The sequence below is a fragment of the Neophocaena asiaeorientalis genome, unplaced genomic scaffold (assembly GCF_003031525.2).
Source record: "Neophocaena asiaeorientalis asiaeorientalis breed wild unplaced genomic scaffold, Neophocaena_asiaeorientalis_V1.1 scaffold268, whole genome shotgun sequence".
In the NCBI taxonomy this organism is placed as follows: Eukaryota; Metazoa; Chordata; class Mammalia; order Artiodactyla; family Phocoenidae; genus Neophocaena; species Neophocaena asiaeorientalis.
The window spans coordinates 4028353-4055795 of record NW_020173979.1 but is presented as its reverse complement, the minus strand read 5'-3'; the positions used below and the strand labels follow the sequence as shown (position 1 = coordinate 4055795).

Here is a 27443-nt window from a genome sequence, read left to right as displayed (position 1 = left end):
GTTTGTAAGTTAGTATCAGCCAGGTTATGGAGTTTGCTCAGTCCTGGATGTGATGAAGGCTCACTTATGAGTTGATGCGTCCTAAAAGAACAGTTTCCCTGTCGCTTCTGGGACCTAGTTCCAGTTTCAGTTGTATCTCAAGAAGCTAGTGATCTCTGTAGAATCATTTGGCATCTTTAAGATTAAATGGATATGAGATAGCCTAGTGAAAAGAGCTTCTACTTTCACACAGACCTTTGACCTTTGGATTTGAATCTTGGCTCTACCATTTATAAGTTCCGTGTGAGACCTTTATTAAGTTCTCTAACTCTACTGGACTTCTACTACTGTTGTTACTGTTAACCACCATTACCACGTGTACTGTTATAAACTGCTGTCAACAGGCCTCTGAAATCTAACCTAGTACTGCCACCCAACTAAAATGGTGCAACTTACAAGAACCCTAGTCTCTTAGAGAAGAATGAAGATTATAATGATGATGTATCTATTTACCTTTTTAAAAAAAATTACAGATCCTCTTAAGCACAATAAGTAGCTTTGAATTGAATTCCTATAGGGGAATATAAATATTCAGATGAACGCTCATTTTTTCCTTTATTGAAAAAGTTTAAAAATTCACTCTTAACCTTTTTTTTTTTTTCTTTAGAAAGTAATTAAAAGGCCGTGAGGCTGGCCTTGGTACAAAGTGCACGGATGCAGTTCTGCAGAAAGTGTGTCTTTGGCATATGAGATTCTTCCTGTGAATGTTCTGTTTATTGCTACCATAAATATTCTGTTGTCAAAACATGACTTGCTGTTTATTAGCAGCACTGACAGGAAGATTCCTATTAATGGCAGCATTCTTATTACCCATAGACCCTGTCACTTTTAACTTCGCAATTGTAAGCGAATTGTATTTGGTAATTACTTAAGATATTTCTTAGCTTATTGATCCCCACCCCTGTTTAACCGAGTGAAGTTTGAGTGGCAGTTCTTCGACTCAGTGATTTACACTAGAAAAAAATCATCAAATCTGCATCTTTGTAAGCAGGGAAAGACTTGCTACCTATCAGCCCTGATCTTGTTTCAACCTTCCAGAAACACATAGTGCATCGAGCACCCACTGAGAGCGATGTACTGGGGAAAATGCGTACATGCGGCCACTGCCCTTAGAAAGTTTACAGTATAATATACAGATAAGCAAACTATACAGTTGCTTAATATGCAACTGGAATGGGTTGCCTTAGAGTCAGAGGGGCTTGAATGTAAATCATTCTAATTGCCTGTCTTTTGGAAAGTTTTATTTCATTGTTTGAGTTTGTTTCCTCATTTGAAAAATAGAATCTATCTCATGGGATTGTGAGAATTAACCTTGCAAGTAGTAAGCATTCTGTAAAGGTTCATTCTCTGCTTCTTTGTATCTTCTCTCTGATTTACATTTAACAAAGACATTTGCATCATCTGATCCTTACAACCGTCCTCACAACCCAAGATAGCTTGGGTATATCCTCATTTGTTGAAGAGGAAAACTAAGGCTAAGAGTCGCCGAGTATAGTACTCAGACTGTCATCCTGCTGATGGAATGGTGTAGTCAAGCTGAAAGCCCAGGTTTCCAAACTTTTGTTCCAGTGCATTTTCTACTCTTTTACACCCACACCTGAGTGCCTAAAATTTTAAATTAGGCTTATCAGCCCCACTGTACAGAGTTAATATACATCTGCATTTGGGAATGACGTGAAGGAAAAGAGCCAGTGTTTTCATTGGGACATAAATGGAACCATGTAAGATTATTACGGCTTGAAGAAAGGTGTGAGTAAGTATGTAGGGAATGCCCAAGAGGTGCCCTAGCTAGAGTAGGAGACACATGACTAGAAGACACTTAGGGTAAACCCTAAGTAAGAGCAGAGGGTGTCTGTGTCCTGAATAGATGTTCTTAGAACCCACTTCAGCCCTTCTTTGATGACGGCATTAACCAGAAATTATTTAGGCTTTGTGATCGTGTTTGTGACTTTTCAACTCTATTCTCATACTGAGTTGAACTGTTCAGGTGATAATGTGGTACAGTAGAAAGAACACAGCCTTTGTAATCAAACCTCAGGTCAAATGTCAGCACTCTCAGTCCACAGATGTATAATCTTGGGCAAGTAACTTAATTTCTCTGAGCTTCTGTTTTCTTATCCACAGATTAGACATAACAAGTAATATTTAACAATGTAATTATGAAGATTTGGTGGGTTCACAAATATAAAATGCCTTACACCTAGTAGGCACTTGAGAAGTATTAGGTCCTTTAAACCTGGCCTTCAGTACTTGAGGACATGCAGTCTGCTACATGCTCCTAATTGTATTCTGACTTTCTTCATCTAAAGCAGAACTTCCTTAGATTTCTACTAACTGAGCTCATGTGTCTTAGAATTGAATAATTTTCTCTTTCTTGATAGCCTATTATGGGTCTTTCATAATTATTTTTTATGAAATAATATTAAGTGAAAAGAAGTTCCATGTTACACCCAAAATGTAAAAAGGGTCAGTTTTAATTTTCCACTCTCAAGGCTTTAATAGTAAAAAACTTTTTGTCTTAATTATAAAAGTCATTCTCCCTTTCCATAACTAGAAAATGTGTAAGATAGGAAAAGTCATTGCACTGGTTAATAATGGATTATCATTCTTAACAGAATGGAAGGCATTTCTATAGGAATAATACTCTTTAGAAGAAATATTTATTCTTCCTAAATAGGAACTGATGCCATTATAGTTCAGTGTCATTTTGTGATCTATTACTTACTGGTAAGACAATTGTATTTCCCCAGATTCCTTAACTTCTATTACCTATATCCTTTTAAAAAAACTTGTGAAGATAGATGCCGTGAAATTCATGTTAAAAAATCACACGGTGAGTCTTATTTCCTTTAATTAATGACTAGAGTTTTCCGGGTAGTTTAGGTAAAGCTTAGTAACTTTGGATGCTCTCTTGCTTTCATCAGAGTGAACACTTCCCCTTTCTTGGCATCAGTGACAGTTACAGTCTTGGTGACTTCAGATGCCGAACAACCTTCTACACAGCCCTCACTCGTCTTCTGATGGTAGATCTAGGTAAGGTTAAGAATTTAAGCTTAATTAATAAGGGGTCAACAGTATACTTGTGTGAATAAAGAAGTGTCATATTTGTGAGTACCACATTTGACTTATTGGAATTTGCCATCTTTGACAGTTTTCTACAACTTTCCGAGATTTGAGCATTCACTTGTTAGCACCAGAGCCAAAAGGCAAATTTTTGTATATAAGGTGGTATTTTTCACTTCACATAGTACTTGTATTAACTCTTTACTTCAAAGCTGATTTTCTGGGTATCCTTTGATCCATTAATTTTACTGCTACAAAATCAAAGAATAATCGTAAATACAGAAAAGCTTTATAAACAAGGATTTTCTTTGTAATGGCATTTAATCTAGAAAAATATGGCAATGATGTAAATGTCCAACAACAGGGAATTATAAAATTATGGCATATCTACTTACTTGATGGAATAGTCTGTAGTCATTAAAAATTTTGACTTGAAGACAAAGTAATACATGAAGTTTTATGATATAATATTAAGCAAAAACGTAAGGTATTGAACTGTGCAAGTGATGATGAGCATGCCCATTGGGAGGGAAAAAACAGTGCGTCAGAAAAAAAGCTTCAGTGAAATTCTTCAAAAATGTTAAATGTTGTCTTTGAGTAGTGCACTATAGGTGACTTTTCCTCATTTCTGGTTATTTGAAATTTTCCTTACTGTATTACTTTTCTAATGGGAAAAATTAACTTGTTTTTGTTTCATTGAAAAGCTGAAGTTAGCCAGAAGTATCCACAGGTAGATAGCGAGCTACCTTAAGATGGGCACTTAGGCCTCTCTGTGTTGAGCACGTTATGCTGGATTCCCATTTTCCCCCATGTTTGGATACTGCAGGTTAAATTAATCGGTTTATAGACATATGAGAGAATTCAATCAATGACGATATGATATCATCCTTAGAAAATATAAGACTGATGATACTTTTTCTTCCTTTCTCTTGCAATGTATTAACTGATCTATCAACTGAAACATGAATTTTTTTTAAACATGATCATACATAAGGAAAAGGGATAAATAATTTCATTTTGTATGTAAAAGGCATTGACCCTTGTAATGGAAAGGTGGCTAAAGCCTTCTCTGCTCCATATGTATGTTACTTTCATGCATTTCAACAGAATAAATCACCAGAAAGACAAACAGCCAAAAGTTGCAAAAAATACAACAAGAATGACTAAGGAGCTTAGTGGGATTGATTTCTAAAGAAAGATTAAAAGAACCATGTATGTAAAACTTGGCCAAGTGACAAGTAGGGCTTGAGGCAAAGAAAACTGTCTATAAATATTTGAAGAGTGTAAACCAGGCATGCAAAACCCAATCATCTGCTACCTTAGGCAAATGGAGGATCTGAGTGACAGCTTTGCATGCTGCACGCTGGCCTGTATTACCTCTCAGCTGCTGCCTTGGAGAGCAGAAGAGCAGCCCAGACTCTTTGTCATCGTCCTCCATAATCATTTAGAGAGCACCCTGTGCTGAGGTCTGAGGGCAAGACAAAGACCAGTCAGGCATACTGGCCCCTGCCCTCAAGGAGCTAGCCTTCTTGCTTTCCCTGTTGTCCAAGCATTAAAGGAGATAGTAACACCCTTGTCTAGACTTAATTTGTTTCCTAAGCCTTAAAAATGCTCTTTTAATGACCTGTCAAACAGAGTGAAAGAAGCAGGGAGACCAAAGTTAAACAGAACTGGCTAAAGGAAATTTCCTAGAAGGAGGTTCATGTCACGCACATCTTCAGGACCTGGAAATGGAATGAGTCAAGATCCTTTTTTGTACGGCCGTTATGGACAAAAGAACCCCTCATAAATCTGTGGTAGCTTAAACAACAGGATAGCACCGTCAGTATTCACAGCACTACTGCACTTATCTTTGCATTGGTAATTGATAGTCATGATGGTGGCCAGAAAGACCCTGCATTGCACGCTGCCTTTTTGAAGACTACATTTATTTAGTATTGCTTAATGTAAACTGTGAGGTATGAGAAACTGAAGTAAAAATATATAATTGACTAATACGGTCTTATTAGCTTTCACACGATTTGATTCCTTTGAAATATTTAACCCAAGGACGTATAAAGTATAAATTGAAATTTTTTGGTTCAGAGGGTTTTTTTTAAAGGTAAATATCTGTTACACCGAAAGCAGTTTTTAGATACCTTGGGAAAAAGGAAAGACAGGCTGTGTGGGAGTACCTGGTACATGGTAGATGCTTGATGTAAGTAAATTGAATCTGGGAATAGATAAAATGAAAAACAATAGCAGCTCCACTCATGGAACTTGTACATAGTTTGAAAAGAAACTTTTTTATTTATTAGTGTTTCTCACTTTTAAAAATAATTAAACGTGTATGACAGGCATCAAGTGATGATATGTGGTATATATTATCAGAGAGCTTCCTTCCCCTGTTACAAACCAGAGTTGCTCTTCTTCCCAAAATATGTTGAGCTCCTTTAGGGTGTAGACTTTGCCTTCTTCATATTTTCTAGTACCAATCTCAGTATCTCTACATTGTAGGTGCCCAGTTAGTATTTGGCGAATGAATGACACACAAGTATACTGTAACCAGAATGCCATAATCATGGCTCCTGAAATCAGCTCAGCCTGCTGTGTTCTCTCTGGGAGTAGTTTGATCATTGGACTCTCCAAGACAAAACAAACCAAGTGGCTGATTACTTTCGCAAGTGATTAGCTACACTTGGACACTCTTGTGCTCGACTAGTCACTTGTTGCTCTCTGTTCAAGTTATTACTTTACAGACAATCATTTGTTGAGTGCTGCTGAACACAGTTTTATTATTTGAAGCCTTGTCTCACAAACTAGATTGACTGGAGGTTGCTGTCAGAATTCCTATATAGATGGCTCTGTACTTTTCTACTGGATGTTCACTGTCATGAAAACAAGGAAAGAAGAGGTAGTGATGTTGTCAAAAGAAGCACAGATCCATGTATTAAGTGAGAGAAATACTAGATCATGAGAATTCTTCTCAAATTAAACAGAAAAATTTGAAGAGGAACTTTTTATATCAGTGATTTTTTTTGGGGGGGGTAAGAATCACATAGAAAAAACACCTAACCAACCTGCTTGCAAAGCATTGGATGTGATTCTTAGATTGAAATATAAAGCATATTCTAATTGGATCCTACAAAAGAAATTGAATATGCTTTGTGTATAAGCCCTGCACATTGGAGTGATTAAAAAAGGTGAAGAAATTGGGTGTCACATTAATTGATATTTACTTTGAAATGCATTTTGGTTTCTATTCAATAATTTGTACTTTGTGTGAATTTAATTAGGGGCTATGTGCCCCAGGTTGTATTTCAGATTAAAATGGGGGGGGAGGGTGTTGACAATAAACAGTTGTACCACTTTATCAAATTGCTCCTTGGCTGAACTAGACGAGATGTTCACTTGTATAAAGAACAGAATTGAAAGCATTTCATCGTCAGAATAATGATGTTTCATGTTGGCCACGTAGTTTAAGAAATTATAAAAATTAATGCAGGGCTTCCCTGGTGGCGCAGTGGTTAAGAATCCGCCTGCCAATGCAGGGGACACGGGTTCGAGCCCTGGTCCGGGAAGATCCCACATGCCACGGAGCAGCTAAGGCCGTGTGCCACAACTACTGAGCCTGCGCTGTAGACCCCGGGAGCCACAACTACTGAAGCCCACATGCCTAGAGCCCATGCGCTGCAGCAAGAGAAGCCGCCGCAATAAGAAGCCCGTGCACTGCAACGAAGAGTAGCCCCCGCTCACCGCAACTAGAGAAGAGCCTGCACGCAGAAACAAAGACCCAACGCAGCCAAAAATAAAAATAAATAAATTTTTTAAAAAAGAGAGAGAGTGAAAGAAAAAAAAATTAATGCAAAAAACTCCCTTCATGAGATAGCATACGTACAGGAGAAAATAGTAACTGACCAAGAATCACTTAAAGTTCCCAAGGTTATTTTTAAGTTAACTTTGTCAATCTAATAAACTAAAGGAAAGATAATATTACCCAAGTCAGTAAATGCGAACCTCCAGGGAGCTGTTCAGTGTAAACTACTTGAGTAAATAAAAACCTTCTATTTTGTTTAATTTGAATGGAGGTGAATTCAGCTGACAAATATTGCAGAGGGGAAGTGTGGGAAAGAGATACAACAAAGGATTTTGTTTTGTAGAGAACTAAATATTGTTAGTTGCAAATTAAGTTTTTACCAACCACAGATTTAGAATTGCTTGGTGTCATAGTTTATTTTCCTTGGACATTTTATGATTGCACCTTATCTTGAACTACTCAGATGAGAAGCATGTTGATGGGATCTGAGTAGTACCTTCCTCAGATATTCAAACTCTAACAAGCAGTCATACTTTTAATGATCACGGGGATACTAATATTAAAATGGTGTTTATAGACATTAAGAGAGAGTTCTCTCTTTAGGGATGAAGGTAGCATAGTATCCATTTACCTTTGTGGCTTATCATTGGTAATTGGCACCTGAAGATATCTGGCTTAAATTTGAAAAATTTTAAATAGCAAGTAAATGACTTGAATAAAAAGGGAAGAGTATTTTAGAAATAGCTACTAAAGATAGAAGTAAAAATACACTGAGGAAGGAAACTTTTCCTTTTCTTTATTAATAATAACGTTTGTTTACAAAGTTATAGTTTGCAGACCACTTTGACATACATTTTCCTATTTGATCTTCAGGACAGCCCACATGAAATAGGTATTATTGCATTGTTTATCCGTTAGAAAAGTGAGGTACAGAGATTAAATGACTTGCCGAAGGTCAGTCATATAACTTGTAGTCCTCTGACCACATATTCTCATTCACTTTTGCTAAACTGTTACTTTGCCTTTCACATTCTCAGTCAATTAGGCAGTGTAACTTTTTCTTCTTCATTTTTATTTGAACTGTTTGGACTGAATGATTGATTTGAGGTTCGGGGGCAGTGAGAAGAAGGGAGAAGGGATTACTTTCCAAACTTCTATCAAACAGATAAGATTCATGTTTATTATTTGTATATTACAGTTCTGTGGTCAGTGAAAGTCAAATGTAGTTTTTGAAATTTGTTCTTATGTCTAATAATTGGCTAAAGCATACTTCTTCTCATGGAAAAAATAACAGAGGTAGATATCCCAGGAGGATTTAGAAAGTGAGAAGCTTGCTCAGAAATAGCTGATGTTCTGATAAATAGGAAGAATACATCAATATATCACCTGTGTCCATGACTTGGCACAGACTATCTGGAAAATAGACATTTGGTGGGAGGAGGGGAAGTGGGCAATAGGGGTAAAAAAGCAGCTGGAAATACTTAGAATCTATAATGAGATAATTAAGACTAATTAGCTGGCCCTGTAGGCAGAAAGCAGCCCATTAAGTCCAGATCCAGTGTTAATAACTCACCTGGTTTTGAGGGTAGAGAGTCCAGAGCACCCCAGGGAATGAGATGCTTCAGGGATGAAACTTTGAGGATAGGTTTGCTAGAAAAGGAGTGAGTAGTCTGCAGTAGGCAGTGTATTTTTCTTCTGGGAACTAAAATAAACATTCTGGTTCCCTAGGGAGAGGAATTAAAGGGTGCCTCAGTTTTCTCATCTGTTAAATGGAAATATCTACTTTGAAGAGCTGTCATGTGGCTTAAATAAGATAAACATGTGTGAAAGGGCCTGGAACAATTCTTTTCACAAAACAAGTACTCAGTATGTGTTAATCATGACAGATATTTTATTAAATGCACTGTTAGGGGCACTGACTGACACTGGGTCCTCAAAATGAGGCAGATCCAATACCCTTTATGCAGCTACTCTACCTTTAGAACTTGGGCTATTATTTTCCTATAGAAGCAAAGAGCTGATGACACTTCCTGACTGATACTAAAACATCTTGCCCTGCCCAAAACCATAAGTTATTTCAAAGCCAGCTAAAACTCCTAGGCAGTTTAGAGGGAAACTGAAATGAAAGCCAAATTTGAGCCCAAGTTAAATCTGGCTATGCACATTTATCAAGGCTTTTTCTAATAGAACTTTATTTATTTTTATTTTTGGCTGCGTTGGGTCTTTGTTGCTGAGCTTGGGCTTTCTCTACTTGCGGCGAGCGGGGACTACTCTTTGTTGCGGTGCGCAGGCTTCTCATTGTGGTGGCTTCTCTTGTTGCAGAGCACAGGCTCCGGAAGCGCAGGCTCAGCGGCCATGGCTCACGGGCCCAGCCACACCACGGCATGTGGGATCTTCCCGGACCAGGGCTCGAACCCATGTCCCCTGCATTAGCAGGTGGATTCTTAACCACTGCACCACCAGGGAAGCCCCTCTAATAGAACTTTAGAAGTGCTATCCTAATAAAGTGCTGGGGAACAGCAGATGATATGGGCCTAGACCTACAGAAGTCACTGGCTCTTATGAGATTACCCACTGGTACTTAGTTTTAAACGGGTTACAGTTGTCCCTCAGTATACACAGGGGCTTAGTTCCAGGACACCCCACCCCCCCCATACCAAAAGTTGCATTTGCTCAAGTCCTTATGTAAAATGTCATAGTTTTGCAAATAACCTACACACATCCCTCCCGTATACTTTCAATCATCTCTAGATTAATTATAATACCTAATACCATGTAAATGCTGGGTAAATAGTTGCCAGCCATGGCAAATTCAAGTTTTGCTTTTTGGAACTTTCTAGAATTTTTTTTCCTAAATATTTCTGGTCTCTGGTAGGTTGAATCTGAGGATGCGGAACTTATGGATATGGAGGGCCAGCTGTATTTTCTTCACTCACTGTCTGTGTATCTCCTTGTTTGCCTCTCTTAATTCTCATTAAGAGCTTCATGGCATTAGACCTGCTCTTTACTGATGTATTGGTTTCCTATTACTATTTTAACAAATTACCACAAACTTAATGGCTTAAATATTACAAATTTATTATTTTGTAATTCTGGAGGTCAGAAGCCCCAAATGGGTCTCATTGGGCTAAAATCAAGGTATTAACAGGGCAGTGTTCCTTTCTGGAGGCTCTGAGGAAGAATCTGTTCGCTTGCCTTTTGCAACTTAGAGGTTACCTGCTTTCCTTGGCTCATGGCCCCCTTTTCCAAGATTGGTCAAATTCTTCTCATGCTGCCATCTCCGATTTTCCCCTTCTGCTTCTCTCTAACACTTTTCACGGACCTTGAGATTACATTGGACCCACCTTGATAACCCAGAATAATCTAATATTTTTAAGTCAGTTGATTGCAACCTTAATTCTCCTTTGTCATATAACCTAGCATACTCACAGATTCCAAGGATTAGGATGTAGACATCTTTGGGGGGCCATTATTCAGCCTACTACATTATTCAGCCTACTACTACCTATTACTAATACCAAACTATTTCACACAATACATATCATACAATAATTCCTCAGTAACTGTTGGCTACCATCATTTATTACTACTTGCTTCTCCTTGGCCACTCCCCAAACCCCCCAGCAACCCAGCTGCAATTTGCATTTGAATTTGAAGAAATGAGAAATTGCACTGTTTACATTTAAGGGGGGGAGGTGGGAAGCAAACCCAGATTTTTGGTGGTGGTGGTTTTGTGGGGGCAGTGACATTCTCATACCATAAAATTCATCCTGTGAAAGTATATAATTCAGTGGTATTTAGAATATTCACAGGGTGTGCAACTGTCACCATTATCTGATTCCATAATATGTTCATCACCCCAGAAAGAAAGCCTGTACCTTAAAGTAGTCGCTCCTCATTACCCCTACCCCCAGCTCCTGGCAGCCACTAATCTACTATCTGTCTCTATGGATTTGCCCATTCTAGACATTTAGTGTGAGTGGAATCATATAATATGTGACCTTTGTATCTGGCTTCTTTCATGTACCATAATGTTTTTGAGGCTTATCCATATTTTAGCATACATCAGTACTTCATTCCGTTTTTTGGCTGACTCATATTCCATTGTACGGATATACCACATTTTGTTTATCCATTTATCAGTTGATGAACAGTTGGGTTGTTTCCACCTTTTGGCTATTATGATAATGGTGCTCTGAGCAGTCGTATGCTAAGTTTTTGTATGGACACATGCTTTCAGTTCTCTTGGGCATATACCTAGGAATAAAATTGCTGGGTCATACGACAACTCTGTGTTTAACTTTTTGACTAACTACCAAACTGTTTTCCACAGTGGCTGCATCATACTATATTGGCTTCACCATTATACATTCCCACCAATCTAGATTTTAAGTTATACAAAATAACAAATGAAGTGGCCTACAAATAAAATATCTGAGAGCCAACATACTAAAATAGTTACTATTTGTATTTTAATATGACTTATCTGAAGGAAAAAGAATTGAAATTCATAAAATGAATAACTTTTCTGTTGAATCAGATCCTCAGAAATCCAGTAGAGGAGATTTAGCTTTGGGCCTTCCCTAAAAGCTGATGTCAATTACAGATTGGCACTTGCCCTTGGCACTTGCCATCTACCTCTACAAGGATTAAATCATGAGCTGCTGCAGCTGCTGACTTTCAGCAGCCCCTGAAAGGAGTTCAGGGCAGAGAGCAGAGATGAGGCGCTCTGGAAAAACTGGCAGAACAGGTCTTTGGATAGTTAGATATTTTCAGGAGCCGACTTTATGAGCCCAATTCTTGTATCTCCTCATATCTAGAAAAAGCACTAAGATCCTTCATGGTGACACCTGCTCCTTGTGACTAGCAGTAACCTTCAGGAGACTAGCAGAAACCTTCTGCAAAAAATATGCGCTTGATTGCATGTACTCCCCCTTCACCCAAATCACATGTATACTGACCTTCTCCCCAACCTCTTTAGGGCAGTTTCTCAGAGCTATCTGAAATGCTGTCTCCCAGACTGTAGGCCTCATTTTGCCCGAAATAAAACATAACTCGCAATTCTCATGTTGTGCATTTTTTTAAGTCGACACTGAGGAATATTATTTTTATCTATGCATGACTGAGAACTTAGGATGTTACGTTAGTATTTACTTTCTGATGCCAATGAAAATAGTAGCCTATAATTGGCACTTCACCCTCAAATTATACTGGTGTCTGGGCCCTCGTCTTGTTAGAAAAAAAAACTGGCAGCTTCCATTATTATTCATAAAATGATCACATGTAGATTTGGCATACTAAATATAATATATGACTGCATACTTGAATGTAAAGTCGTAAGAGCACATGTTTTCTCTTTTCGTATCAGAAACAGTAAATGATACCTCCATGGGTAATACAAATGAGGAAAAAAGCCTTAATAGATGTTGTATAAAGTTGCATGAGGTAAAAAAAAAATGACCAGTTTTCTAGCTTAGATGATACAACATATCACATTGCAATAATAGGAACAGTGCTAACTGAAACATAAACGTTTCTATAGGAATAATGCACCAGCGTCTCTCGTTTGCCTACCTTAAACTCAAGTGATTGCTGAGGAATTCCTTTCTCCTCACCAGAACGAAGCTAATTGTTCTTCACCCTCTTCTGACTTCATGCAACTGCAAAGTCGAAATTTTGTGACCCTGACTTCCGTCCCTACCTCTGACACCTTCCACCCCATCAGAGACATGAGGGGAGGAACATGAAGTTGGGGGGTAAAGCAGAACTCATTGGAGACCCTGGTTCACTGACATTTACCAGGCAGAGGATGTTGGACAAACTACTTAACTCCTTCAACCTCCCTGTTCACATGTAAAATGAAGGAAATCATCATACTGGTTTACAGCATTGTTGTGACTGGTAATGACTTACAACAGTGCTTTGAAGGTAGTAAGAGCTACATAGGTGTTTGTTAAGTAAATTAAGTACCACATTCATTGACTGCACATAACAAGCACTCAAGAAATAACTACTGTTATTCAGTCACTACACAAATATTACTTGACCACCAGACCCTCCTCTAGGCACTGGGGATACAGTCGTGATCAAGACAGACCAAGTTCCTTCTCCAAGGAGCTTACATTCTAGTAGGAAAGACAATGAATAAATATGTAAATTAATAGCCAGTCATAGTAAGTCCCATAAGAACAGTGAAGTAGTTTATGGGGTGGGAAAGTAGGTGAGGGGGGAGGGCACACACTGTGGTACTGTTTTAGAGTGGTCAGTGAAGTCCTTTCTGAGGAAGTGACATTTAAGTAGAATTGCTGCTCACCTTGCTTTCTTTAGTATTTGCTCCTTGACCTCTCCCTTCACATTTCACATTTTGGTGGCTTTCTCTTGTGCTCCTGATGTCCCTATTTGCCTCAAAATTTGATTGAGGAAAGAGATGGAATCAGGAAGTTTTTTTGATCTGTAGCTCAGTATACTAAGGAAGGGTTTAAATATTCAAGTTCTGAGTTTGTCTTTGTTCTGAGTAAACATCCTTACCTTGCTCCCAGAGGAAGGGTATTGGGCTGGCAGCCTCGTGGTCACATTTTATTTGACCACCATAATCACCTCTGTTAAGTTCATGTTAAATTCAAAACAACAAAAATGCTCCTGGCTATCATTTATTAAGTGCCAGACACTGAGCAAGGGGGCTTACAGGTGTTTTGTCATTTAATCCTCACAGCTAACTTTATGAAGTAAATATTATGTCTCTTAATTACAGATGAGTGAAGAGACTTTATCCAAAAGCAGACAGCTAATAGTAGCAGAACCAGGATTCAAGCATAGAACTTTCAAAGCATCCACTCTCTCTAGCACCCTTATCTGCCTGCAGTGATCATTATCACTGTTCTCATTAATTCCATACTAGAAGAGTAAGATTACATGGTTTAAAATATAATGTATTATATATTTAAGGATTTGATGTTTGCTTCAGTTAGTAATTTTTCTATATTAGGTATTAAGAAAATAAGGTAATTTTAAAATTTACCTTTAATTGAACAACTACTTTTCATTCAAATACAGTATTTCCCTAATATGTACCAGGCACTGTTCTAGGTGCAGCATCTATTTTTCCTGTATATACATTTAATATACACAATAATCCTCAAAAGATAGATATTTATCCTTATTTTATAGATGAGAAAACTGAGACACAAAGTGATCAGCTAAGTATCCAAAGTTAAACAGTACATGATGGAGCGAGACACTGGGTCTGTTTATTGCAGGGGCTTAACCTACATCATTCTCCTTCACAGAGAAATGAAAAGATGCAGTCTCGGTTCTCCAGAAGCAAAGCCAAAGATACTATCAGTGTAGGCTGATAGATCTAATAATTTACATATACATGTTACAAATTTTATCTCATTTAATCTCCACAGTAAGCTTCATCAAATGGTGGTAGTGGTAGAATGATATAGGTGGTATTATTAAGTGTTAGTATTAGCTATCTGCTAAAATATCTGCCATTCACAGCAGACTGATACATGCTATCTAAAGGATCAGACGACAAAATGCTGTGAGAACCCAAAGGGAGAAGGGGAATACTTGCAGTAGGATCTTAGTACTTGAAGGGGAGCTTAGCTCAGACATTAAGAAAGCTATCATTTGACCTGGGCTTTGAAAAATAAAACTGGCTCCTATAAAGGTCTCTAATGTTATCCCCAGTTGACAGAGGGTGTATCTAAGAGGAGTAACTTGGTCGCCTAGCTAGTTGACAGGGCAGGGCTTATAATTTGGAGTCAGACGTACTACCATTGCACCGCGAGGTCACTATAATTTAGTTTACCTTCCCCTTCACCTAGCACCCTGATCCTTGTGTCGAACAGCATGCTAGGAAAGACTCATTGGCCTTTTGACATCTCTTTCTGAAGAAAGCTGAGTCCCTGAATCTGTTGGACTCCAGAAACAAAGTATGTAAGGTTAAAGGGAAAAGAGAAGTCACAAAAGATCGGGGTCAGCCAGATCAGCCACTCCTTAAGAGTCAAAAGATCCTGAATCTGCCATTGATTTTCTGTGTATGTGGCCTTGGACCTCGCTCTCCTTATCTGTAGAATAATATATAGGCCAGTGTTTCTCAAACATTTGCATGCATCTGAGTTACCTGGAAAGCTTCCTTCTTAAAACAAAAATTGCTGGATCTGGGATGAAACCTGGGTTTTTATATCTAACATGTTCCCAGGTAATGCTGATGCTGCTAGGTCAAGGACCAAACTTTGAGAACCACTGATCTCTTCTCTGAGATCTTATTTCCTCTCTAATTCTCTACTTAAAAAACTGCTAGCATAGAAATCAGGAGGTCTGGACAGTATAGTTACACCTCCACTAAGTATGCTACCTTGAGCAGTCGCTTAAGGTTTCTCCGCCTGTTTCTTCGTCAGTAAAGTGGGACTCACAATTCCCTGTGGCATAGGATGAATGAGAAAATGTTCTCATTTGAAGGAAACCCCTTTTGAAAAGGATAAATTACCTTTTTGTGTAAATTGTGTAACATATCCATTTGTTAAATGGAGATTCTCCCTTCAAAGTGAAAAAACAATAGAAAATGTCTCTTTTCCCTTTTTTATGTAAAGAAAAAGAAGCTTATTGCAAAAGGAAGTGTACTCAATGGAGAATGTACTTAAAATCCAAATGACCCATGAGGGACCCCATCCCGTTTGGAGATAAAAGTTTCCCTGACATCTGTTTAACAAATTAATAAAAAAGAACATAAATAAAAGAGAATAATAACTTAGGGCTATCTGGGCACCTGAGTCTGTGAGCCCTTTAGGGCCTTGGCATCTAAAGAGAAAGGGAAAAAAGATCCTGTTCTCTGAGGCTTTGAAAGTGCCTTTCCTTGAGGCATTAGGGAAGCTCTGGGGGCCCTAAGAGCTGAAGGGCTGAGAAGCCTGGGGCATGAGTCTATTTGATCCAATAAAGAGCCAGGGAAAAAAATGGCTGCTAAGTAATTTTGCTATTTCATTTGGTGCAAAAGAGAAGGCAAAACACCAGAATATTCAATGAGCCAAAGCACAAAATGTGGTATGGATGTGAATGCAGGCTGACCCCTTCTCAAGAACGTTTCTAAGCCTGAATGAAGCACTCACTGTGGAGGCTAATGGACGATAGCATGCATCTTAAAGCGTAATGACCCTTTTGTTTTTCTGATAGGCGAAGATGAGGACGAATTTGAGAATTTCATGCTGCCTCTTACAGTCTCTTTTGAAACAGTGTTACAGATATTCAATAACAACTTTAAACAAGAAGATGTAAAGGTGGGTTTGTTTCCGAACATGAGAAAAGATGATTTTGTTCATTCTAGGATGTATAGATTCAGAAAAAGGTCTGCATATTTGTGTGTGCTTTGTGCTTCATCAATCTTAATTTCCCAATTGCATGTGTCTTTGAGTTGTACTTTTCCTACAAGTACTTTTCTAATTTCTTACACAAATGGACTTTGAGGTTATCGAATGATCTCAGAGAGCTTATGATTAGATGATGCATTTGTCTCTCGTGGCAATATCTTTTAAAAGAACATTTCTCGTGGGTACACCACTTTAAACGTCCCTATTCCCTCATCTACCCCACACTATATGTTTCAACATATTTATATGGAGGAATGCACAAATGTACACATGCTAAGATACTACATCTCTAAATATTTTTAAACAAGAATTTGTATAAATCAGGACTTTATTAAATGGCTAGGCATATATGTATAAATAGGAGCTGGTCTTGAAGTATTGCATTCTTAAACTGAACAAAGTGATTAGGGTAACTGATAGCTAAATAAGGTTTTTATGTGCCTGTGGGAGCCATATTAGGATTGATTTGACAAGTCAGTTCAGCTGTGGCAACAGTCATAATATCTAAGACAACATTATGTTTTATTAGTAAAATCCTTAAGTGTAGCAAGCTGTTTGTGACAAAACAGCCCCATATTTTAATACGGGGGATGGGGAGCACAAGATCTGCTAAATAGGAATAACATCTTCTGAAATTCTGATGTATCAGGGCTGTATTAAATAGATTGACACTGGTTATTATTCTTAAAAGACTAATAAATATATACCGAAAATGTAGGCACCTTTGTTGGTGATACTTGAGTCATGTTTTATTGTTATTTGAAATGTGTTGAAAATATTGACAGTCATTTTGCATGGCTCCTCTTCTCTCTACCAAAAAAAAAAAAAAAAATTAGCAGTAAGAAGCCACATAGAAGAATGACAGCCTTTGGTGATTATTTAGTGTAATTCTTGTACTAAAAAATAATTAACCAAATACCGTACCTTTTATTTTGACATAGTTTTTGAAATGCATGTTTATCAACATGCAATAGTCATAGAATTTTTTAAACCAGAAAAGGATCCTAGAGATTTTCTTTGTGTTTATAGTGTTGCTGAAATTCTTCACCAGAGTTTCTACTCAGGTTAGCTATGTTTTTTAGATGTCTCCCAAATATTTTTAATGACCAGAGAAATCTTTGCAACTTTAAGGTGGTTATTGCTGCCCTTTATATCAAAAAGAAGCCGTGATATTGAAACACACTATCTTTATAAAAATTACATTTGTCTCATTTGAAGATTTCATTATACTCCAAGCCCGTTTTGATGTAATCCCATCTAGTTTGATAGAAACCATCTTCCTAGAGTCATTTTTAATGGAGTTCCTGTGATATATCCCTAAACCAGCAAGTTCTTAACGACCCTGGAAAGTGACTGCTTGATTACACTTTAACGGTATTTGCAAATAAAATCACAAGTAATTAAGGGGAAATCTCCAGGCTTTTGAGCAAGTTTGATGCATGATAACTGCCTGATTCAGCTTCATCTAGAGTAATGCTGTGTAGGCAACAGCTACTGAGATCAATAGCAACGTAATGATAGTGGCAGAATTAAGTGAGTAACCTGAGAACTGTGCCTCAGAATGCATGCAGCTGCCACGAACCAAGGCCACACAGTGCACTCCGTGCTTCCGTCCTAAATGTTCATCAAAAGACGCCCTGCAGGAAAATGGAGTTAGATGCTCTTTATTGCTGATCGTGTCTCTTGCCACATTTATCAGGGAAATTGGATTAGCAGTTGGCAGCTGCAGGTAGACAAGATTCTGCAGTGATTAAATATGCAGCTTGGCTGCATTTGTTGTGACAGACCTTTAGTAAATTCTACTGTAAGCACCATCTGTCTAATTTGTATAAAGAAAACTTGGTGCTTTAAGCTACCGATAAAGAACTAAATCTGTTGCTTTATCATAAACAAAACTTTTGCAGTAAATGCTTTAAAATGTAATTTATTAGGTTAAGCCTATTTTTCTATCATGATGAATAAATAATACATGCAGAAGTGCTTTCAGGTACTTCATTTTGCAAGTACTAGAGATAAAAACAGTTCTGTTTTGTTCTTCAATAAAGTATTCAGTATTCCAATCCACAGGAGGTAATGCCGTTAAAATATCTCTATGAAAATGCTGCAGGACTGCCAAACTCATTTAATTTGCAACCCTTACCAGGATTTTCTAACTGCCTACTTATTGATAGATATTTTTCAAATGCGGATTTCAGGATAAACATAAGCATTAAGGACCTACACTGCCAAATTGAAATATGGCTGTGAGAAGGAAATGCTGTAAAACTCTTAAATTTATAGCTTTGTTTTCTTACTTAGTCCTAATAAAATTGAAGAGAACATTGAATTTTTGTCTTGGGTTTCTCTTTTCAAAGGAAAGGGAAAAAGAAAGAAACTGCTCTGACAAACCCTGGCTCTAAAGCGTTAGTTCACAGTACGTGTTTCCCCCCTGTGATTGTACCCATAGTAAAATATAGTCCAGTACTCTGACTCCCCATGCATCATTTTTGTTTTGGCCATGACGTCATCAGTTTTAAGGGAAATGAATGAAAACTTCTAGGAGGAAGAGGAGCAGTTAAATAGGAACCTGCTATCTTTAGTCCCTTCGTAAAAACTCCACAATGTTAAATTATTTAAAATCCTAGATTTTCAGCATGCGCACATTAAAAGTTTTCGCACTAAGTGCCAAATGTTGCAAACAGCACTTTAACAGAATGATTTTGCTTTGATCCCTGTAGCAGTTCCTGAATAATTTATCACAGGTTATTGCCTTAATTCTGGAGAGGGATAGAGCAATAAAGGCAGATGAAAACACTCCAGTTGAAACACCTTGGGGCCTGCTCATTCCTCTGACACGGCTCTTTTGTTGGAACTATTTAGAGGTTATTAAGATGTGTCTCCAGAATTAAGAGTATGCTGTAAGGAGGAAGACAGCCATCTTAATTCTAAAGACAAAGCACAATGACCCTTCACCTTCTTTTTCTTTGTTGTTATTATATAGTAGAATTATGAGGATAATATTATAGCTGCCCCCAGTAGTGCCACTACAGTAAAGGGTCTGTCAGACTTTCCATTAGAAACCCTGTTTTGGAGGTCAGGGTGGAAGGAGCCGCATTTCAACTGTTTCCCAGCCCATCCGTCGTCTCACACTTGGCACACAGACGGCCGTTCACCATGCAGGAGACTGCAGCACCCAGCAGTTTCTCCTTGAACTATCCAAAAAAGGAATCCTTAGGATTAGATACCCCAAACCTGCCCACTCCCCCAAACAGCCTCACTTTATAAGGACCTCTCATTTTTCAGGTCAGTCAAGTGTTGACTAACTGTAGGAGAAAGGCAACTTTTGGAACAAACCTCTTTGTACTGTTTTAAGTGAGATGGTGAATTGTGGCTCTTCCTCCCCTAAATTTCAGATCATCCCTTGATCTCTGAGATTGTTTGACAGCCTGGGTGAGCTCCTTGTTAACAGTTTTCCTGGTCTCGTACCAGAACTGGGTATCTTTTGACGGTCAAGAAAGTACTTCCTTAGTGTTGTCTGAGTGTCTGTATAGATTATTACGTACTCTTGCTGCTTTGAGATAAAAGACTGTTTGAGCGTGAGAGATCCGTTTCTCACATTAACACTGCATTTTCCTGCTCAGTCGAATCTTTTGAAAACATATTTAGTTATTATATTGTCATATGCTTCCTCTGCTTTGGAGTAACATTTTCTAAAATGGATATAATTTCATAGATTTGAGTCAGTTAGAGCCCTTCTGTTAACTTGGTGTCTCTTAAGAAAAAAATTTGTGATGAAATAAATATTAACCTTTTTGTGTAATAAGGATAGCCTAAAATATTTTAAGAGCCTTTTGCACTAGACACAAAGTAAAACTTATCGCTCCTGTTGACCGATTTAGAGTTGAATGGTGATGAGTACCTTATGTATATGTTGAAAACTGAAGATTATTCGAAGAGCAGCCTGTAATTTGTAAGTGTACGTAATAAAAATAGCATCAAAAAAGGCCACTGTAATAGAAAGACTACAAAGAGAATTAGAATAGAATCGTTCAAAGACTTCTAAGAAGACATATTCTGTTCTGGAAGCTGCAAGAAACGTGGAAAGCTGAGAAAGAGGAGAATAGGTTCCAGGTGATGAAAACAGGTTACATAAAAGGCAAAATGGTTTAAAGAAAAATAGCAGTCACAGAAGAGAACTACACAGAGAGACTGGCCGATTATAGAAAAACAAGGACTGGTGAGATTATGAAAGGAAAAAGAATAAGTTATTTAAAGAAGCAGAAACAAAAGTTCAGGGTTCACAGATTCAGAAATTCAGATTACCATCATTCTGTAAGCCGTTACACAGTATAGAAACTGAGTATTCTTATAAACAGCTTCCAGTGATACTGAGGCACCTTTTAGGTATGGGGCATTGGGGAAGGGGGATCAAAAATGACAGATACTTGTGACATGAACTATTTCCTACTTTGAAATTTTTGTAGTCAATTAAGATGAGGGTCAGCATTCACTTCCAAGTCCTTAATGATAATTTAAACGCCTTCCTAAAGAGACTTTCATTTATTACTAAAGTGTGCGGAAAAGAAAATCTGATAAAATGGTTCAGAGACCATTTTCTGGCAGAATATTTCCACTGAAAACAGTATCTTCAGAAATCACAGTTGCATATCTCAATTATCCCACCCCCTTGTTCTGCAATTATGTTTATTTGTACTCTTTGTTCTGACATTCTAGCATCTGTTCATGGGTTTTCTTTTTCACTTCCCAAGCATCTTCCTAAGGACAGCTTAATTAAGGGTCCAGAGTACGAGTCAGATCTCTTCTATTTAAGAGTCAAGTTTTCATTCTGTTTTGTTTTGTTTCCTCTAAAACTAAGTATTTATGGAACACTTATGTATGTATCAGGCTCTTATTAGGCATTTTTATATAAATTTATTAAATTTATTCCTGACAGTGCCTCTGTGAGAGAGGCATTATTAGCCCCTTTCAGAGATGAGAAAACTGAGACTGATAATTTGCCTTGCCTTAAGTCTTACAGTTAAGAAGTAAAGCTGGGTTTAAATTCAAGTCTTCTGATATTGAGTGTAGAAGAACTCTTTTCCTTAAATCTTTTCCTTGCTTGGGGAATGTGAATGCCATTCTGGGTATGCCACAGTACCAATAGGTCATCTGGCCAGTTTCATTTTGTCCTAAGTTACTAAAGATATTCCTTAGGGATCTTTAAATGCCAGTGTGCTTTCAGGTTAGACTCCAGATTGCCTAGTGGGACTGATTTCTTCCAAGCCAATGTGGTTAAGATTTGTTGTTATTAAATAATGTCTATACCCTGTACATTTCTGTTTCGTGGAATTATCAATACTCTTTTTTTTTTTCTAATTTGGCATTATTCAGAAACAAAGTATGTTAGGAATCTAAATGTTTCTAAGCTATTGGAATTATGACTCAGCTCAATTTATAAGAAGCAGAGTTGGTCAGCAGATTTGATGGTCTGTTTGCTTAAAAAGTCTATGACTTTCTATAGAAAGAGATCTGAGCGAGACATTTTAGCTAATGAATCAAAATCAGATATGTGGTCATTATTGCCTGATTATTACTCCATCTGCTCTGTGCTAACGTGAAAATCAATTACTGTGTCTCTTTCCCACTGACAGCGTCTGTTGATCGGGCTGGCAAGAGATCTTCGAGGGATTGCCTTTGCACTGAACACAAAGACCAGCTACACCATGCTGTTTGACTGGATGTATCCTTATTACACTGTGACAATACCAGCTCTGTGCACAGAGGGATGCCAGGCCCCTGGCTTTCATTTAATAGTATGGCACAGTAGGGAAGAGGAAACAAAGCTAAATGAACTAATGTGTAATCAGCTAAAAATTACAGCACTGTGGCAGCAGTACAGATAACTGAGCACAGCATTTGGAGACCCAGCTCAGAGAGGTCACTTTTTTGGTGCCATTAAATATTGACACCTTAAAAAATCACATCCCCAAATGATTGTTTATGTTGGGGTTGCAGGGATAATTGGGCTGAGGTCTCTAACTCAAGATCAATGGATCCTACCATTTGTCATTTTCAAGGAAATTTGGATTCCTACTCTTATCTCAAATAGCAGAGCTGAGGTCACTTTATCTCTTTGAGGCTCAGTTTATCATGCTGTAGTTTTTCATCATCATGAAAATATTAATGGACATGAAAAGGGGGAAATAAATCGTTAGGATTTTCATTTGATATAAAATTTGAACTTACCTTTGCCAAGGCTTAGTACAGACAGCAAAATAAATAAACAAGGAAACAAACATCCCCCCACAGAAATGCCTCATCATTAATAGTAAAAAGATTTGGTGTTAGGCAGACCTGGCTTGAATTCCTAACTCTCCATTTGCTGTGTAAACTTCGGCAAGTCTTTTCACCTCTCTGAGTTTCCTCATCTATAAAAGGAGACATCCAGTATCATGGCCTATTGTAACCACTGAAATAGGTAACGCACTTTGTATAATGTCTAGAACATAATAGGTAGTCATAAATGGTTACTATTCATATTGTTTTAACAATATTATACGAATCCTCTTTGATCTTAACAGAAAGTGATAGTTTATGCAAGTCATGTAAGTGTAACATATGTTTTCATGCCTTTATACATGAAACCATCAGAGCACGTAAGAAAATTCTGTAACCTTAAAGTTATTTTTTAAGTTACATTATTTGTCAGTTGCTCTTTTCAGACCCTTCTTATCATAAATAAGAACTTCCCTCATGAATTGAATTACAAAAGAAACTTCCCTCATAAATTAAATTACAAAAGAAACTTCTTAAAGGCAGTCTTCAAGTACTGATGACACAGTTATGGCCGAAAACATAACGAACAGGATCTGGGCATGTTTCAGGGAGAACGCTACACATTAAAGAAATCGTTTAGCATTAATTTTGAATACTTACTTACATTTTTACTTACTATTAAAACCTACCTCGTCAGATTTATGTGCCCACAGAAGGGTTAGAGATAAGAATTTTCCATGCCGTTTAGAAATCATGTATGTCTTTATATCAGCTTACAGAATACGTGTACAGAGATTGTAGATTTTAACATGGAAAGTCATACAACTCTTCTAACTGTGCAGAATAAACTGGAATTACATATGACCCTTTCATTTCTCTAAACATAAATACAAGCTCACAAAGCAAAAACTTTCATTTATTTGAAATATTGTAAAAACCTAATTTTAGCACTTTAAAATTGATGGTGATCTTGAAGCCAGCCTACAACTCTAGGAGGTCCAGCAATTAATGCTTCACGTTTTCCTCAGCAACAATCTTAACTAAGAGTTCAGATAAGAACTTTCCTCTTAGCATCAAAGAATAGAAATATCTGTCGTAATTGATACTGCCTAAAATTTATAGAACATATTGTAATTTAAGTTTTTAATTAAGTCTGTTTTCCATTTCCTCACTTTGCTCCTTCTTTTGGGCACCTATCTGAAATGAAACTTTTGTCCAGCAGATGGCAGAAAATAGCAAACGGAAAACCTTGGGACTTAACTTTTGTTTTGGACTAGAAACCACTGTCTCCTCCATCTGACTGTAGACGTTGATGTTATTAGGGTCAGGGACGGAGGGCCAAGTGTCAGTTATGCAGGAAGTTATGTTAGATTGCCAAACGGGACGGCTTGGTACCGGCCTTGCTTATAATAATTGAGTTTCAGTAGCAAATCAGCTTCCTTGGGAAAAGGCCAAAGGCTTTTCATAATTGTATTGACAACAAAATGAATATGATAAATGGTGTTCATTCAGTTGAGGCAAGATTTATAGTTTTCCTTTGAGCAAGGGATAAAAGAGCAAATATTTATAATAATAGTAAAATTTGTTTAAAAGTTACATTATTTGATAATTCAAAGAGCTTTATTAAAATATTTCGAAATACTTTAAGCAGTTTCAGGTGATAGAGTACAGATTCTTTCCAAAGTATTCGAGTAATGTAAAAATGAGCAAGTATATGATTTAAAAAAAAAAACATGGATATGAAAGTCGTTTATTCTTCCTAAAATATTGATATGTCAAACCGTCAGTGATGATTCTAGTATTACTGCTGGATAAAGTTTATTTGCCTTTTATCCACATAAATGTATGTGCTTTAATTTGCTGTATAGTCCTTAGCATACAGAAGAAACATCCTATAAGAGCACATGTCATCTTAAAGTCAAAATGCATTTTATTTATCGTGATTGTTTGATAAAATGCTATTTCAGTGGTTAGCTATTTAATTTTAAAACATTTCTATAAACACTGACTGCATTAACTGGTACACGGACTACATTGCTTATCACTCTGTCCTTCCAAACCTAAATTGCCTGAAACTACACAGCAACCATGTTGACAAATTGTCCCACTACTGGAGAACAGAAGAAGAATCACTGCTATTTCTTTGCCCCTGTAGTGAGAATGCAACAATATAAAAGCACCTTACCTTGCACTGTATTTAGTCCCCTTGTTTAAACTTTTTCCAGATCATACTTAAGTATCAAAAACCCAGCGGGAAATTGGAAAAAAATAAGAGAATGTGCAGGATGCTATTTCCTCACACTCATTCTTTTAATTGTCATAATCCTGATCTTTGAGTACACTGTTTTTCAGTCACGCAGTCAGTGCTGTTGTTTAATACGAATAAACACATTTTACAAAGACAAGACAAGACAAAGAGATTTGTAGGGGAAAAAAAAAGAACTTGGGAATAGGACAGTCTTAGGTTCCAGTCCTGGGTTCACCACTTAACAACCTGTGGGGTTTTGGGTAAATTACTTAATGTCTCAGAATCACAGTTTTCTCCTCCATGAAACAGGGCTAATAATACTTGTATCACAGGTATGTTGTAAGAAGTGAGTGAACTGACATATATAAAGGGCCTAGTACAGTGTCTGGCACAAAGTAAATATACCCCTCCACTGTTGTTAGTTCCTTTCCCTAATATGGAATGAGACAAAGGAATCCGATTTGCTCACTTATTCAGCAAATTTGGCTAAGGACTGTCCTAGGATTCATGAGGGATGTAGATTTCTTACACTCAAATCCCACCCCAAAATGATGTTACAGTTTAATAGAGTCAGTTAGGTATCTACCTAAACAACTGTAATAAAATACAGAAGGTGATAAGTGCCATAACAAAGATAGAAATAAAGTGATTGCCTTTAGCTGGAGCATCAGGAAAGGCTCTGTAAAGGTGAAGATATTTCTTTGGGTCATATCACATAAGTAGGATTGGACTATTGGAACTGTGAAGTAAGAGGTTTTCAGTTGGTCTAAGCACAGGTTTAGGAAGGAGAGTAGTAGAGAAGATATTTTGTTAAAGATACACTTATCTTATGGTTGGACACGCAGGTTGTCTGGGACCCTTGAATATCAGGCTAAGGAACCTTATTCCATAGATGGATTCCATAGATGGTATAAAGCAATTGATGATTTTGACTGACTAACAGAATCGGAATTGTATTTCAAGAAGAGAATAGTCATCAGTATGTTGGACAAACTGAAATAGGGAAGAAAGTAAACCTGAAAAATTGCTGTTCAAAAAGCATATGTTGAGTGCATTGTGCCAGGCATGAGAAATGAATAAAATGATTGCTTTTTCTAAGAATGAATAAAATGGATCGTTCCTTAGAAGCTCATAATCTAGTGGCCATAACAAATAACTAATAAACCATCAATGTACTGTAACAAAGATGCATGCAAAGGACCATATGAACATTTAAGAGGAAGAGATTGGTATTTGGGGCAAAAAGTAGGCTTCCCAAGGAAGTAAAAGTTGAGCTAGGTGTTGAAAGACGGATAGGCATGTGCCAGACCGAAAGAGAGAAGGCTTCCCAGCAGCATTTGCCTCCATGAACAAAGGTATAGATGTTTCACGTTCAAGGAACACCTTTCAGTTAAGCTCTGAACTAGCAGGCTATTTCTGTTCTGGAACCACATCCTCACACTCTTATCTCCTAAAATTTTTAACAGAAACCTCTTTTGTTGCCTTCTAGTACATTAGAATGCTTTCTCTACTGTGAAATCTCAGAGGAAAAGAATTGCTTTTTTACTCATTTATGCTTTCTTGGGGTCCAGCACATAGTAAGTAACTATTTGATGGATGGATGGATGTCATCAAGAAGCAAACCTCGTTCTTTTCAGTTTTTCATATTTAGCTTCTTAGAAGGCAATAGCACATCATTAATTTTTTTTATTTTTTATTTATCTGGTGTTGACCTTAGGAATCCATTGGGGAGATCCAGGTGAAAGCAGTTAGATCTGTGCCACTTCTGCCTAAGGTCTCCCACTGTCTTCCTCCTATCCATATATACATAGTTCTCACAAGGCCACTGGAAAATTAAACTCTTAGAGTGGGTTCTGATTCTCACCGTGTAATCTGAGTCTGGCACTCTCACTCTGAAACCCTTTTAACCTCCCTGCTTGGTAGACCTTTCCTCTGCTTTCCAGTAATCACTCATTTTCTCTGTGGCAGTCACCTCTGTCAGAAGCATCTTAGAGTTGGCGCCACTCTCGTTCCACACAGAAAAGGGAGCGTCCCCTCATATCCCGGGCCTTATCCCGTAGTGAATACAGTGTGCTCTGAAAAGTATGATGGTCCTGATGTCTTTAGAATGCCTTGCAAAGGGGCATCTGTGTGCTTATGATATTCTTAGATTCTGAGATTTGGGTCTTTTCAGTCTCCTGATGAGTCTTCCAGATGCTTTCCCACTCGTGATCGCCGAGTTTGTACTCAGATCTCTTGGTGGAATATTTTCTCACCTGTACTCCTCTGGCACTGTTTCAGAATTTTGGTACTCAGAGCATTCCTGTTATGTGTGCACCACCCAGACTCAAGCATGAATTCACCAAGAAAAAAAGCCCTGTCTTACTTATCACTGGACCCCTGGCACAGTACATAGCACAGAGTATCTACCATCTATCAAAAATAACAGATTTTCTAGTCCATAGAAAAAAATAAAACAGTAAGTTATCTGACAAAATAGAGTTAATAATCAAGTTTATTGATTTTATATTTTTCATTTTCATCCAACTGAAACCTCATTCACACATATACACTCACTTCTCATCTCCTCTCTCTGCCTTATTTCCTTTGTAGCACTTTCTAAAGGATCATATGTCTATTTTATTTTCTGTCTTTTTTTTTTTTTTTTTTTTTTTTTTTTTTTGGTTTTTGG

General features: G+C 37.5%; 1 protein-coding gene across 2 annotated transcripts in view; it reads left to right on the top strand.

Annotated features, from left to right (window-relative positions):
* RANBP17 (RAN binding protein 17) overlaps positions 1-27443 on the top strand; it is a 312232-nt gene that overhangs the window by 222850 nt on the left and 61939 nt on the right. For both annotated transcript variants that reach the window (XM_024753434.1, XM_024753433.1), the window contains 4 exons: positions 2809-2872; positions 2964-3072; positions 16076-16179; positions 21900-21988. In XM_024753434.1, the coding sequence (XP_024609202.1) occupies positions 2809-2872; positions 2964-3072; positions 16076-16179; positions 21900-21988 (366 nt within the window). The remainder of the gene's footprint in view (positions 1-2808; positions 2873-2963; positions 3073-16075; positions 16180-21899; positions 21989-27443) is intronic.